The sequence below is a fragment of the Botrytis fragariae genome (genome assembly GCF_013461495.1).
Source record: "Botrytis fragariae strain BVB16 chromosome Unknown tig00000161, whole genome shotgun sequence".
NCBI lineage: Eukaryota > Fungi > Ascomycota > Leotiomycetes > Helotiales > Sclerotiniaceae > Botrytis > Botrytis fragariae.
The window spans coordinates 577,961-592,265 of NW_023500998.1; the positions used below are offsets into that span (position 1 = coordinate 577,961).

The following is a 14,305-nucleotide window of genomic DNA, read 5'->3' on the forward strand; positions in this document are numbered from 1 at the left end:
GGATTTGGTTTGTTTGAAGAATGACGGAAATTTGAAAGTGTTAAAATAAAAACGTTGATTTCGTGTTTCTAATGGGGTTATATTGAAGTGTATTAGAAGACTGAAGAAAATAATCTAACAGCGGAATGGAAGTCAATTGTAGGAACAGTTTCCATCTATTCAAGCATTGTTCTGCCTTACAAGGTACACAAGTATCTTGGAGACTTGCGGTCTTTCATTTCTTCTCAGTGTGAAAACTATTCATCCGGAGACAAAGAATGTATCTTTTCTCTCTTGTCCAGAGCAAAGTAACAAAGGATATGAACAGACAATGTAATTGTCATTTTCAAAATAGAACGAACTCTGTATCTAGCACAAGGAAGTCTTTCAGCTACATTCAAATTGCCAAGACCCTTTTTTATCCAAAGGACAAAGAAAAGGCCAGCTATATAGCTGAACAACATTCCCTGAACAATCCAATTGTAAAGAACAGCCATCTACAGAACCGCACTTTCATTACACTCGCAACTCCAACTTTCGTTTCTCAATCTCAATTACATTTGAAAAGTCTACCCTGGTGGTAACTTATATACATTTATTCCAATCAATTGTTCGAAAAGTAAACAAGTAAATAAACAGGTAAGCCCACACTCATCTCCAACTGAAGAGTATCATATCAGCACCATGTTCCAAAACTCACACCCAACTCCACCTCCCAAAATGCCATCAAAATTCTACACCAATCCCGAATACCAGAACAAAAAAGAACCGGCACATCGTCGCACAGGTTGCATCACATGCGATGAAGGCTACATGGATTATATCCCTCCAGCCCGCGATCCTCATCTTCTCCGCCAGGAATTCCGTCGTCGTCCCTTGAATGCTCCTAACTTAGCACCTTTATATATACCCGGCTCACTTGAACATAATGATATCGCATCGCTGCGTCCGCAGGTTCAGCCGGGACAAGAAGAATATGCTTTTTTGACAGATTGGCAACAAAAGGAATTAGCCAAGGCGAGGGGGAAACAGAGTGGGTTTAGTGTACCCGAGGAGGATGGGTGGTGGGAAGAAATCTTCTCGAAAAAAGTTTTCTGGAGGGGAATGATACTTTTTGGGTTGATTTATTGTTTGGTTGGGAGTGGTCCAAGGATTGACTAGGGGAAGATAGGTTGGTAAGTAGGTTTGTTAGATGATTCTCTTCTCTTTTTCCTTTCGAAATATTTAATAAGTAATTTTTCTTCTTTCACATCATGTGTTCTCTTGTGTCTTGCGTGTGACAGTGGTATTGGCCAATTCAAGCTTTCCAAACAAAAGAAATTCAATGTACCATTTTTCCACTAACAATGAACCCGCTTAGGATCAGAACAAAGAAATCGATACCAAAGATATGACTAGTGCTTCTGTTTGAATGCCACTTCGGCCAATAGCTTGAAGAATCTGCGATGACATGAAGTTCCCATGTTAATTACTCATAACAGTGGCTGCTGTGAATACCCCTTTGAAATCAATTTGATGTCGCTAGTAAATCTCTCCTTGATAATTTTTGGTTCTTTTGTATGTCAGTGTCCAATATTTGTGGATTATTGATGATTATATGCTAGCTTACATTAGCGTGACGCACTATATCCATGTTCTCGATCAAAACGATATGGAGAAGCGATAATTCTATCACACTTGATACCATATGAATTCGTATTCTGTACATCAGCCTGTATACGTAGGTAGTAAAATTGTATATGACGTCACAAAACAAAGCCTGGGTAGTTCTAGGATTCGATTATCGCCGGTTAACCATTTGTTAGCGAGATTTTACTTCAATCCCTATAATAAGCCAAGTGTACTAGTAAGCTACTGAGGCCGCTTAAGTGATTAATGGATTGGCAAAAACTAAAGAGGCTTTTAGGGTGTGGAGGACCGGGAATTAGCGTGGAATCTTTGAAGCTAAGAACCTTAGCTCGTTTAAGCGAAGGGTCTGTAAGTACAAAATCTGGAGCTAAAAACCTCAGTCTCAGGCTTTTAGCGCACCAGACTTTGGTTGGTCTCCAGAAATATCATGTGACTTAATGACATTGTCTTCTCAACACAAAAGCGAGCGTTGAGTTCCACAATAATTTTCAGACAGTTGACAACGTTGAGCTCCACGATAGCAATGACGGGAAAGTACCGCAGCATTTGTCGAGTGCTGCGATAATTTGGTGAGAAAATTGGCAAAAATGTTCTCCTAGATTTAGTTCTAAGACTGTGGTCCCATGGGCAGTGAAGCGAGTACTAGAAAACATAATGACAACATATATAGTTCGGTTAGATGATGCTGTAAGTTTAGATCTTACACTCTATAATGATAAGGGATGAATGGCTTGGGACGATTCAATGCCACAGCCTTCCGATTGAGTTGGTAACTAGACTCATAACAGTTCTGAAAAAAAATCACAATCAAACTACAGCTGTCTATCTCACCTTTGATTTCAGGAAATTAGCAACGGTTTATCACGCAAGGAAACTCAGCTAACTCCTCAATTCTTACATTTGGACCAAGCATGTTGGTCGTTTTTTTACTACTGCTGATCACACACGCATGCGCCGCATAATAAGCCTTAATTAACGCAAACCAAACCTTTTTTCAACCTTTGTAAAAGTCTGATTGCTTTGCTGAGACATCTTTCTGCGACTCGGAGCAGTAATTATACACACGTAGTTTGGCTTCAACCGATTCAATTTGAGATTTGCGAAGCGTGACTAAGTCCCGAGGCTGATTTGCATACACTGTAGGGCTGAGCCAATTATTGCTAATCTAGATTCTCACATGTTCAGGTAAGGAATTCTCCAGTGAATAAATGTCTACTTACTTCCAGGTTCACTTTCGCTTCTTTTCAAATGGTCTACCTCGACTCCACGCTGCCCACGCAACGATTTCAATTGCGACCACTCAAGCTACTAGACATCGTTTTGTACAACAATTTGTCTCTCTAAAAATGCTCTAGTAATCTATTGTGGCCAATAGAATCCTCATAAAATAGTTATCATGAAATAACGACCGATATGGGCACCTATTCTACGGGGTTTCCGACCTTGCAATAACATCGGAGTCAAGCGATGCTCATCTGATAACTACGGCAAGAATCCTTTCAATTTTTTGGAAATCGGATAAGTTGAATTACAACATAGGACGATAAGATGAATTCGACACTGAATATCACAATAAAAAAAGCGAGTTTTTGGGATTGTTTTCCTATGCTAATAAAACTGTCTTATGTGATCAACCCGAGTCCTTGTGAAAAGCATACCAAGCGTTTCCGTTGCCAAGCTCTATCAGAACCTGGAAGTTGTAGGATTTTGATTTCTGATGCATTCAGATCGTACTTTCGAGACAGAAGAGCGACTTATAACCTCAAATAACTATTCAATTCACTTACAATGCCGGAAATTATTGAGAGGCGCAACTTTCACTGAGATGTATTCATATTTTGACTCTCCACCTTTAAGATTCACTATTCAAATCAAAAGCGCAACCAAGGCCGGACCGTGACCAGGACCAGGTCAGGGTGTTCAATAATCCGGAATATAGCTATCACAAACGAGCCGAATGATCTCTACACAAATGTATGTGAAATTAGATTTTTGAAGATGCACACATATAAGACACACTGATATATCTCAGATTCCTTCCACTTCGACACACTGAAAACCATTGCTCACTCCAAAATTCCGACAACGGAGACGATTGAGATAGTCAGGCATTACACCAGCACTTGGGGACTGACAACCCGTGTGGCAGTCGTTGATGCAGTCGCCACGGCTTCTGTAGCTCTTCCATCATCTAGCGACACCTGTGAAATTTCTTATTCACACGATGTTGCAATGTGCACCCGCGATTGTTATATTATTCATAGCGTTCTTTCTAATCTTATTGTTGAACGTCATCTTTTCTGTATTTGGTTCGCAGAAAGAGGTCGTGTCTTTGGTTGATGATTTGATGGAAAGACCTACAAAGGATTGGAAAAAGATTGTAGACAAACGAGCAAAGTCTTTGGTCTGGTGGAGTCCTCCAAAAGACAGGTGGATTGATCGGAAACACAGGTCGCACAAACTTTCGAAGTGTTTGTGATCCCCCTTGTACATATAAAGTTGAGCCTATCACTAACTGTTATGTGGTAGTTGAGAAAGAACTGAAAGAAATGAATCTGGAGAACAATGTCAACGACTATGTACGGGGTGTAAGGGGTTTGAGCAAAAGTACCGAGGTACTTCCCGATGAAACTCTCTCACCAAATACCATTCAAGATTACTTCGGTCGTCCAACATAAATTAGAGATCAGTTTGTTCAAGGCCAACTCCGACTTGAGATTTTAAGATCGAATAAAACAGGATACATAGGAAAACTCGATGAGAGAAGAGTAGATGATAGGATGAAGGATAGAGGATAGGGTGAAGGGTGAGGGGTTGTTTAGTTTTTCTAATAAGGGGTCGCATGTAAAGTACGTGGCAATATGTTCATAGCGAGTGAAGGTTTCTTCTTCTTAGCCAGATGTTCAAGTTAGAGTATTGAACTGAAAAGGGTTCTAGCTTTATCACATAATTGTTCTCATCCGGGAACCGTTTTATTAGAGCAATCTGGATAACAATCCTTATATTATTCCACTTTACCACCATGCCATATCCTCTAGTACTCGTCCTCATCAAATCATCTGTCTAATCAATATCTCAAAATACCTCTCCACCTATTTTGTGTGTATAATTACTGCGCCCCAAACCACCCAATGCAATCTCTCAAAACCATAATCCACCATGCAAATTCAAAGCTCCAGTTACAAATTGAACCAAATCATTTTGCATCTATCAGCTCTCATTCTCACCTCTCTCGAGCAATCATCTAACGCGACATCGAGTTCCTTCAGTACTGCATTTTTTCGCTTCAAAAGTAGTCCGTTCTCTACCAAAGTTGGAAGCATAGCAAGCACATCCAAAGCCTTAGATCTACCTTCAACATTAGCATCCGAAGGCGAATCATATGTATTATGCGTACGATCCGTCATTCGATTGATAATTGAATCAAGGTGTTCTTCGATCAAACCAGGATTTTCCGGCATTAGAACGATCATAATGTTCATGCTTGCATCTTTTGTGGTCTTATCCGGAACGTCTGTACCAGCTAGAGCAATTGGAAGGATTTGTGCAGCATTGCCTTGCATGATCTTTGCTGGCATATATCGAAGGATACCAGCAATAGCAATAAGATAGTTTTCCTTGATACGACTGTCTTCATTGGATCGCCAGAGAGTGATAAGTTGATTGACAGTGGTGCTGTAAAGGCGGCCAAATCGAAGAGGGCGGAGAATACAGAAATTGCTTTCGTTTATCATGTTCGATGGAGCCAAAAGGATCGCGAAACTGCGGGCAACCTTTCGACCACGTTTTGGGTCAGAAATACCTTGCATCATGGCATCGATGAGTGCCATACTACATGGCTCATATGCTGCTACTGCGGCCGCAGCAAAATATGCCAGGGCTTGATATATTTGATATGCTTCTAAATCCGACTTTGATGCTGCTTCATTGACCAGCTCGAGCATAACGCCATGAAGTTGTTTTCCGTCTTCAAACGTTTTCTTGTCTGCACCGAATTTGTTTACGAGAAGTTGAAGCATCTGCAACATACTAATGCGAGCTTGTCTTGAACACTTGTTTTCCACAGAAATTGCGTTGAAAAGCATTGACTTGGCAGTTTCATGAACCACTAGACCCAAGCGGTCGATGTCCTAGAACAAATCAGTAAAAGTTGACATGGAAAAAGAATGAAAATCGGCTCACCTCTTTGCGGATTCCAGCTATTAAGGCTGTGGAAAGAATGTTGGCGGAACATTTATTGGAGGGGCCAATACGAAGGTCCCGTTGACAAGCACCTAAGTCTGCTCTAGTGTGTGCTCCGAAATTGAATAAAGTCCAAACACGACTTGGCTCAGTTGGATTATCTGCATTAGCTTTGAGTAAAAAGTTATTTTCGTGTGGAGTGGTGCTGGATCGAAGTATGTACGTTCCAATTGTTCCAACGAGTGCAACAACGGAATCGTCGAAGTATTCTCCTTTGCTAACCTCGGAGATACCTACAAACCAACTGCCTTTCAAATCGCCAGTCTCATGCTGAAAGAGCCCAATAACTCGCTTGAATAATGCAATTGCAATGAAAGCATAGGGATCTATGATTTTATTACTGTTTGACAATAGTTCGCCGGCAGTTTTATCATTGGCAAGTGCATCATCAAACACCTGCAATCCTCGATATATTGCGGCTAAAAGGGCCATCTGATAGGATGTTTGATTTGCATATTTACAAACATGATGTGTAAATTTCATGACAAATTCGGATTGTAAAGCCTTAAACAATCTGAATTTGAAATGAGTCTTGTCTTCGAAGTCAGGAGTTTCTAGCTCGCGTTGGCAAGTTGACTTGCACGCAATGTCGACAAGTGAGTCCAGGAGCCAAACTACTTGAGTCAAGTCAGACTCATCACCATGCTCGGTTTCTAACTGATCTGGAAGTTTGCCAATAAAATTGGGGAGTGTGATGTTGATAAACGTGTCTGGATATCGAACTGATAAAATGGACAAGGAAGCTACAGCCAGCGAGCGAAGATCGTCCGCCTCTTTCAAATTAAACGCTGTCTCGTTGAGCTTTTCAATGATTGTTCCTTGTTCGAAAGAATTCAAAAATGGACGATTGACTGAATCATTGCGAATTGATGCCAAAAGTGTAAGTCCTTTAGTGGTGGCGATCTTTAATTCGAGATCACTCGAAGGCATGGAGGTGGCGCCAAAATAAAGTTCTATGAAGCTTTCGCGGAAACTATCAAAACTTACATCCATGGCGGCCAATTGTTGAGCCATGTATGCATCTCCGATGGGTGGAGCGGATGAATGTGAGATGTTTGCACGTGTTTCGAGAACAATATTAAATGACTCGAGTAATCGCGTTTTGTCTGCTATAGTATCTAGCCCTTGCCATAAGGTGAAAAGAGTTGGAAGAGTATTTCGAGAAGTAAGTGTAAAAGCTTGAGGAGATGTGCTCGAAATTTTGCCCAAAATGCGAGTACATGGTAAAATCATACGCTTCTTTGTATCATCGGTAAATATTGTAATGCATTCCTGAGTGACATAGTTGACAAATTTCTCCAACTCGACGTTATCGTCTTCGGTGCTAGAGGATTGTTGGCCCAGTCTGCCGGCAATCGCAGCAATGTTTTCTATAGAACGATTGATAAAGTCATCATTTTCGCCGTTCCAGACCTCCCATTTCAAAGTGTCCCATATTGTGACTGAAAACTCTGAAACATTGGTGTAATTTCGTATGCATTCAAGCATGGAATCGAATACATCAATCTAATCAATTAGCATACAACGGAAAAGAGGATGATGGATTTAACTACCTTTATATCTGCTCTAACGCTTTCGGAGTCTAATTTCTGGAATAATGCTGGGAAAACAAAAGGGGCATATTTATCGTTTGATATCAAACAGTCCAAAAGACCGCGTTTTAGATCCTCCTCTGGCTTCAAGGGCGTTGCTGATTTAGTAGTTGTAATGGGAAAATAACGGAAGAACGATCCAAACAAAGTTTCAGCTTCATCAGAATTTATATCCCAACTTTTGCCTAATTGACTATAAATCTTGAAAATAGCAAGTATACAAGATGGATTTCTCTCAATTGCCGCCATGGAAGCCATACCATCAACAAACTTGCTTCCCAACGAGGATTTAAGTGCTGTTGGATATGCTTCCAGCAGACATTGGAGAAGGTTGAGTAGACTTGCTCGTGTAGAATGAGGGAAGTCATTTAGAGACTGCTTGTTGTCTGGGAGACGGAAAACTGCCGACGCTATATCAGGTGCATTTGATTTAATAAACCTGGGCATCTTTGCAATGGTAGTCAGACATTTAGCAATTTCAAGGAGACCAGCTCGGTAAATCTGAACCTCCCCAGCCTGGGATACCCGATTTGTCAAATACTCCACAAGAGCGCTCACTGGTGTACATTAGCACCTGTACCCAATACAAATATCGCTCGCTCTACTTACGATCATGCCTTGAGAGCTTTCCGGGGTCAACACTTTGTAGTACAAGTAACAGAAACTCCAACCCTGGACGTAGTCAGCACTGAAATACGTTCCAAACCAATCTACTCAAATGGGTTGCACCTTTCTGACAATCTTCCATCGAAGCCTCGCCATCTATATATGGACCAAGCTCCGCAATAAGACTGCTAATTGCAGCGAGATCTATCCAACAGTTTAGCGAAAGTTGAACCCAACATATTTGGCTGAAAGCTTCGAAATCGTACTTTCTACTTTTCGATTGACAATTGCTAACTTGTCCTCCTCTGCTTGCGCAGCCATAAACTCAACCACCGTAGATCCCATATTGTTTTTGTTTATCGTAGCTCGCCAATGGAAAGTAGACTATTCGAAAGGGAACTTGAATTGGGTGACGGCGATCGAAAGCGCCTAGTCTATAGAAAAACCAACATTAGCTACCTGAGAACGTGCACACTCTATATTCGATTCAACTGCTAGCCAGTGCCCAACAACCTGTGTAACAATCCAAGAGATCGAGTGGTCATGGACGTGTAGTCTATTTGTGCGCCTAGGTAGCCGGTGAATTGGAGCAGGAGGAAAAGCATTTGTCTGGATTCCAGGTCGCGACAATACGAAGAGGGCTAGTGGGATAGACGATAGCGTACGTATTGTCCTCAAGGGTAGGAAAGATGTCACAGAATTTCGGAGAGCAATTTCAGGTGCCGTGTCTCACCCCAAAGTCGAGATCGAGGCCTGGATTGCTGAAGGAGGGGGAAATAGGACGACACATTCTGGCAAGAGGATCGGTCAAGGATCGAAGTCAATTGAACTCGAGGGCTTGAAACCCAGATAACCAGGAACTCTGAAGGGGTCCCAGATAACCCATCGAGTAAGATCGTGGACGTAGGTTGAGAAATTCTAGGTAGCTTTGAAGCCTCTTCGAATAGTGGAAACGATATATACACTGAATAGTTCCAGATAAGAGCCAAACAAGGCATGCTGGTCGCCATCAACCAGCACATAAGATGGACTAATACATGAATAGAAGAAAAGCGACTTACTCTGAAGGGATATGATTGTCGTGAAATGTAGCACCAATTCGAGTCACCAGTAAGAAAAGCTCGGTATGTAGGCTTGTAGAAACAATGCTATATGGCTGATAAATGGAAATGGTATCGAAATGAACAGTTCTCCTTATACAAGAGAAGAGAGTAAAAACGAGTGAGATATAATATCGATTGCAAATCATGTACCCTTGAATGGCAGGTTCTTCTCTATGTGCAATCCGTTCAATGATTATGATTCTCAGACTCAGATAACCTTAATAATTGAGCTTCTAGAATTGATTGAGGGGAAATTTTCTGCCCATCAAGGCGGTCAACGGTTGAACATCGGGAACTGTGTGAGTTAGCACCTCGAATTCCCATCATGTTTGTTCTGATTCACGATGTTTCACATTGTACATCCATCAGGAGAAGAGAACGACTTCCAATGAACCAAGTACTTGATTTGAACGAAGCTCTTATTGTTCCTCTTTTTATACATCACCTGTGTATTGTACCCTTCACTGGATCCGGTGAGGTAAAAGAGCCCCAATCGACACCCCTGACTTACCCCTCCATTTCCCCTCCAAAAAAGGTGCGATAAGATAAGCATTGGGAAGAAAATTTTATTTTACACATGTTTCATCAAAACTTCTCCTCTGATTTGTTACCTTCCAGAACAGGATTTTCCTATCAACAAACCAAGTATACACGAGACCCTTGTCGAAGCACTGTGACTTTATCGAAAATTGTGCCACGATCTTCTCCTAAATCCTTCGCCGCAAGTCATCCAAACATAGTCGAAAATGTCCTCTTCTCCTGTCCCAGCGACCTGCAAGGTTATCTTGGCTCAAGGAATTGCTAAAAAGTTACTTGGAGAAGTCGCGACGGATCTAGAGAAGTTAACCTTCAAGCCTAAGCTTGTGGGATTGTTGGCAAATGAAGATCCTGCAGCTCAGCAGTATGCGGACTGGTCAATGGCTACATGCATTGAGAAGTGAGTATTCTTCCGTTCGTTTCCATTTGCTATACACAAGAGAATTTGCAATCGCATACTTGCTATACTTGACCACATTTCCCTTCAAAGATGGGAGTAATTTAACGATTCACAAATCAAAAGATCTGAAAAGCACAGAGAAATTGGATATCAGATTACAAGACACTGAAATGGGAATTACTTGCGCCCACGAACTATCAATCTTTTAGTTCAAGACTTGGGGATTCTCACGATGATGTCGAACACTACAAGTAGTTGGACTTCGATAGTTCCACACACTGACTTCTTTCATCCAGTGGTTTCGATTTCGAACTCCGAAAGTTCACCAAGGAAGAGATCGAAGACGAAATCCTCAAAGCGAATAACGACGATTCCATCCACGGTATCATCGTATATTACCCAATCTTCCCCGCGCCTTCTCTACAAGATGGATACATCCAACAAATAGTCGCTCTCAACAAAGATGTAGAAGGATTGGCGCATACCTACCGTTTCAACATGTACCAGAACATTCGATTCCTTGACGCTCCTCACAACACCCAAAAATCGATTTTACCTTGCACACCTTTAGCAGTTGTCAAAGTTCTCGAACACCTACAAATCTATAACTCGGTTCTCCCATATGGCAACCGTCTGTACGGAAAGACGATCACAGTATTCAACCGCTCAGAGGTTGTTGGTCGTCCATTGGCTGCTTTACTTGCCAATGATGGTGCTACAGTCTACTCTTGCGATCTTGACGGCGTGAAGCTCTTTACCCGTGGCAAGGGTATCAAGAAGATCCATCACGAGGTACACGATATGGAAGGAATGAAGAACGATGAATGTTTGCCCAAGAGTGATGTGGTCATCTCCGGTGTTCCAGGAGAGAAGTTCAAGATCAACACTGAATTGATCAGGGATGGCGCTGTCTGTATCAATTTCTCATCTCAAAAGAATTTCGATGGCCCTGCTGTGAAGGAGAAGGCTTCGATTTACGTACCTTCCATTGGAAAAGTTACAATTGCTGTTTTGTTAAGAAATCTTTTGGTTAGTTCTTCCGTGTCTTGACAAATAAAGACCTTTCACTGACGAATTCACAGAGATTGGTAGGAAACCAAGGAAAGGGGGCTGCAAAGCCGGTGGAAGAGTTAAACTAAAATGGAATTGGGCTATTAAGGAGGAACCGAAAAATAGAAAGGCGTTTTTGGAAGATTTATACCAAAGAGGAGTTGAAAATGATAAAGGATAGGATAAAAGTGATAGAGAATTCTTCATAATTGAATTAGATTTGGTATTTTTACTTCCGCATCTCTAACAATTTTTATTTATTTAGCGGTAGTGAATCGGACATGTCTCGTTTACTTACCTAGGTAGGCACTTCTCGATTGTAGTGTTGAGATCTAGGTCGGCGGTTTGACTGATAGTCTGAAAATATTCACGGAGCGTGAGGGAATGCATTGGTATTCAGGCCGTGCCGGAGATTATTGAATTGATACAATGGGAATGGAAAATAGGATGTGCGTAGTCTATGTGCTCTTCGTTCTCATCTCTCTAATTTAGGGTCTGGATATGCATCCTGTCATTCACTCATTCACTCATTTCCATTTATACACGAGGTTATGAAATGCTGAACATTGAATCAATCCGCGTTTGAGTTGAAATTCAAATTTCAGCGTGAGTTATGTCATGAGAAGGGGAAGAGAGAGGAAGAGAGATCAGAAAAATAACCGAGTGGATTTCTAGGTAATTAGGAAGCGAGGAAGGAAATATACTAAAATTTAAGGGTTGGGTAGCGAGAAAATTCAATTGTAGTAGAGAGGATAGATGGATAGATAGATAGACTTTCAATTCTTGGAATGTCGAGCTTTTTGTTATATGGATTGAGATTACTGGATAGTAGGATTATTTGTGGTGATGTGAGAGATAGATATCTAGATATCTAGGTAGGTAGGGAGGGAGGGAGAGAGGGAGGGAAAGATATCTATCCGAAAATCTCGTGACATCACCTGCGTATACACATGTATATGGATAATATATCCTGAACACAAACCCGCAAACACCTCGAGAAATTTTGTTGCATATCTATTTTCATGCCCAGCATATAGGGTGATACTAAGAGTCATGTATGTGTGTGTGGTACAATGTACTAAGGTGATACTACTTTCTCATGATTCTTTGTTGCATATCTGTATTCGCGCCCAGGGAATCTGGTGGGTGGATGGTGTGATATTAACGACTTGGGGGTCTTGGTCATGTTGTGGAGAGCGAGTGAGTGGGTTGTAGATGTGTGAATACCTGGGTAGGTACTTGGTACTTTTGTTGCATATCGGGCCTCGAGCCCAGAGATTAGTGAGATACTATGGGTATGGGTATGGTGATTCTGTGTATGTATACTAGGTATTTGAAGGAGATTTGTTGCATATCGACATGTATGCCCAGTATGCCCAAGAAACTCGGCGGAATGTGGTTTAATGACTTGGGGTTCTTGGTATTGTAGACAGTGGTATACAGATTCAGATAGATGGGTTTGTTGCATATCGGCCTTTGAGCCCAGAAATTGGGGGGACACTAGGGTATGGTGATCCTGTGTATGTGTGTTTGGAGGGGATTTGTTGCATATCGATATTCGTGCCCAGAGACTTGGATGTGAGACTGAAATTAGGACTCGAGTACGAGATTTTGCCTAGAGGATCTGGTGTTATGAATAGAGTTTTGAGGGCTTCTGTTGCATATCGGTTTTCGTGCCCAGTGTGCACAAGAAACTCGGCGGAATGCGGTATAACACTTGGGTATCTTGGTGTGGTGAGAGTGATATGCAGACGCTTTTGTTGCATGTCGGAATTCATGCCGAGAGAATCGAGTGCATTGGTTTGTACGTCGAGGTTGGTTACATATCTATATTTATACCGATGCTTCGTCACCGCGGCACAAGGATACTAACCATGGTAATATGAATGATATATCTGAGTGCGCAGTCTGTAGACTCGAGGACTTTTGTTGCGTATCGTATCTCATGCCCAGAGGTACAATGTCTTGGTTTGTATACCCATGGTTTCTTTTTGCATGAATTTTAATCTTATTCTTACACAGCATAGTTCTTATGATACTCTAGCATGATGAATCTATCAGTCAAGAGTCTTGTTGTTGCATATCGTCAATCTTGCCCAGAGAATCAACCATACTATCACTGATTCATCTGACCCTCAAAAGGAACGTTGCATATCTTTCTTCTCGCCCAGATTCTTGGTCTACATATTCGCCAATATCGTGGTGTCATACCAAACCCCTTCCTGTATACCGCGGATATCGCGGGCACTATTCAACAACTGAATCACATTGTTGCACATCTAACTACTTGCCCAGGAACCTAGAGAATTCGGTGTCCCTCGCCAATGTCTTGGTGTGCGACCAAGATCCTCGGACATAAGTTTTCGGGAATAATCAGAGTGAGAATCAGTGTTGGAAGAGCTTTTGTTGCACATCTGTTTTCTTGCCCAGAGAACCTAACATGCTAGTCTGTGTCTTGGTGTTGCATGGAAAAACTTTTGGAAAGCTTTAGAAACCCGAGTTGGACGAGCTGCTTGGCTATTTCTCCGTGCTCGGTACCGAGATGATCCCAAGATTATGGAGAATTTTGGAAGAAGAGATGGTGTTTTTTGGGAACTGGGGATTGGAAATCGTTGGACTAGCTTTAGATCTGGTGGTTGATAATACAGAGTATATTGACTGGTATATATATAGACATACATTTATATATACTCCATATCAAGTGTATCTCAATATTCGCAATCCGACAAAGAAAACAACAATATACTTTCAACACCAACGCCAAGATTACCCCTTGACGATCAAGAAAAAGCAAAAAAAGAAAAAAAACTTCAAACCTCCGAAATGACCGGCAAATAAGATAATCCCAAGACGCCGGCCGGGTATCCAAGATCAAAACGCAAACACATACAAAAGATTGGTAAATGCTGGGCAAAAATACAGACATGCAACAAAAGTAGCAAAAACAAGACGAAAAATCACGAGAAGAGGAGGTGAAGGTGGACGCAAAATACTACTTGGTACTAGCCTCTAGATTTGTGTTTCAAACTGTTGGAAGAAAGCTTAGGGTCTGTCGAACATCAAACGTGCCCAGATTCCGACGCCGACGCCGATGCCCGAGAAATGGGATTGTACGATGCAGCGTCTTGAATCAAATTCTTGACTATCGAGGATTTCCTTGGCGCATA

General features: G+C 41.6%; 4 protein-coding genes across 4 annotated transcripts; 3 read left to right on the top strand and 1 right to left on the bottom strand.

Moving 5' to 3' along the window:
• Positions 1-257: 257 nt before the first annotated feature.
• Bfra_009340 (uncharacterized protein) lies at positions 258-1,140 on the top strand (the record flags this gene model as incomplete). The annotated part of the gene is made up of 2 exons (XM_037339684.1): positions 258-546; positions 647-1,140. The coding sequence occupies 2 exons, from the start codon at positions 258-260 to the stop codon at positions 1,138-1,140; spliced, it is 783 nt and encodes a 260-aa protein (XP_037189734.1).
• A 3,647-nt stretch (positions 1,141-4,787) lies between these two features.
• Bfra_009341 (putative dna repair transcription protein) lies at positions 4,788-8,393 on the bottom strand (the record flags this gene model as incomplete). Its single annotated transcript, XM_037339685.1, has 6 exons — positions 4,788-5,738; positions 5,791-7,356; positions 7,404-7,999; positions 8,052-8,114; positions 8,172-8,252; positions 8,315-8,393. The coding sequence occupies 6 exons, from the start codon at positions 8,391-8,393 to the stop codon at positions 4,788-4,790; spliced, it is 3,336 nt and encodes a 1,111-aa protein (XP_037189735.1).
• A 198-nt stretch (positions 8,394-8,591) lies between these two features.
• Positions 8,592-8,901, top strand: Bfra_009342 (uncharacterized protein; the record flags this gene model as incomplete). Its single annotated transcript, XM_037339686.1, has 3 exons — positions 8,592-8,597; positions 8,621-8,692; positions 8,728-8,901. 3 exons carry the CDS (start codon positions 8,592-8,594, stop codon positions 8,899-8,901), a joined length of 252 nt encoding a protein of 83 aa, XP_037189736.1.
• Positions 8,902-9,797: 896 nt separating this feature from the next.
• Positions 9,798-11,322, top strand: Bfra_009343 (putative methylenetetrahydrofolate dehydrogenase protein). The gene is made up of 3 exons (XM_037339687.1): positions 9,798-10,088; positions 10,385-11,117; positions 11,171-11,322. Exons 1-3 carry the CDS (start codon positions 9,898-9,900, stop codon positions 11,225-11,227), a joined length of 981 nt encoding a protein of 326 aa, XP_037189737.1. The 5' UTR covers positions 9,798-9,897; the 3' UTR covers positions 11,228-11,322.
• The last annotated feature ends 2,983 nt before the right edge of the window (positions 11,323-14,305 follow it).

Coding starts and splice junctions, on each gene's coding strand:
- Bfra_009343 (XM_037339687.1), top strand. CDS start 9,898: ATGTCCTCTTCTCCTGTCCCAGCGACCTGCAAGGTTATCTTGGCTCAA. Junction 10,089..10,384: donor ATGGCTACATGCATTGAGAA/GTGAGTATTCTT, acceptor TCTTTCATCCAG/TGGTTTCGATTTCGAACTCC. Junction 11,118..11,170: donor TTTTGTTAAGAAATCTTTTG/GTTAGTTCTTCC, acceptor ACGAATTCACAG/AGATTGGTAGGAAACCAAGG.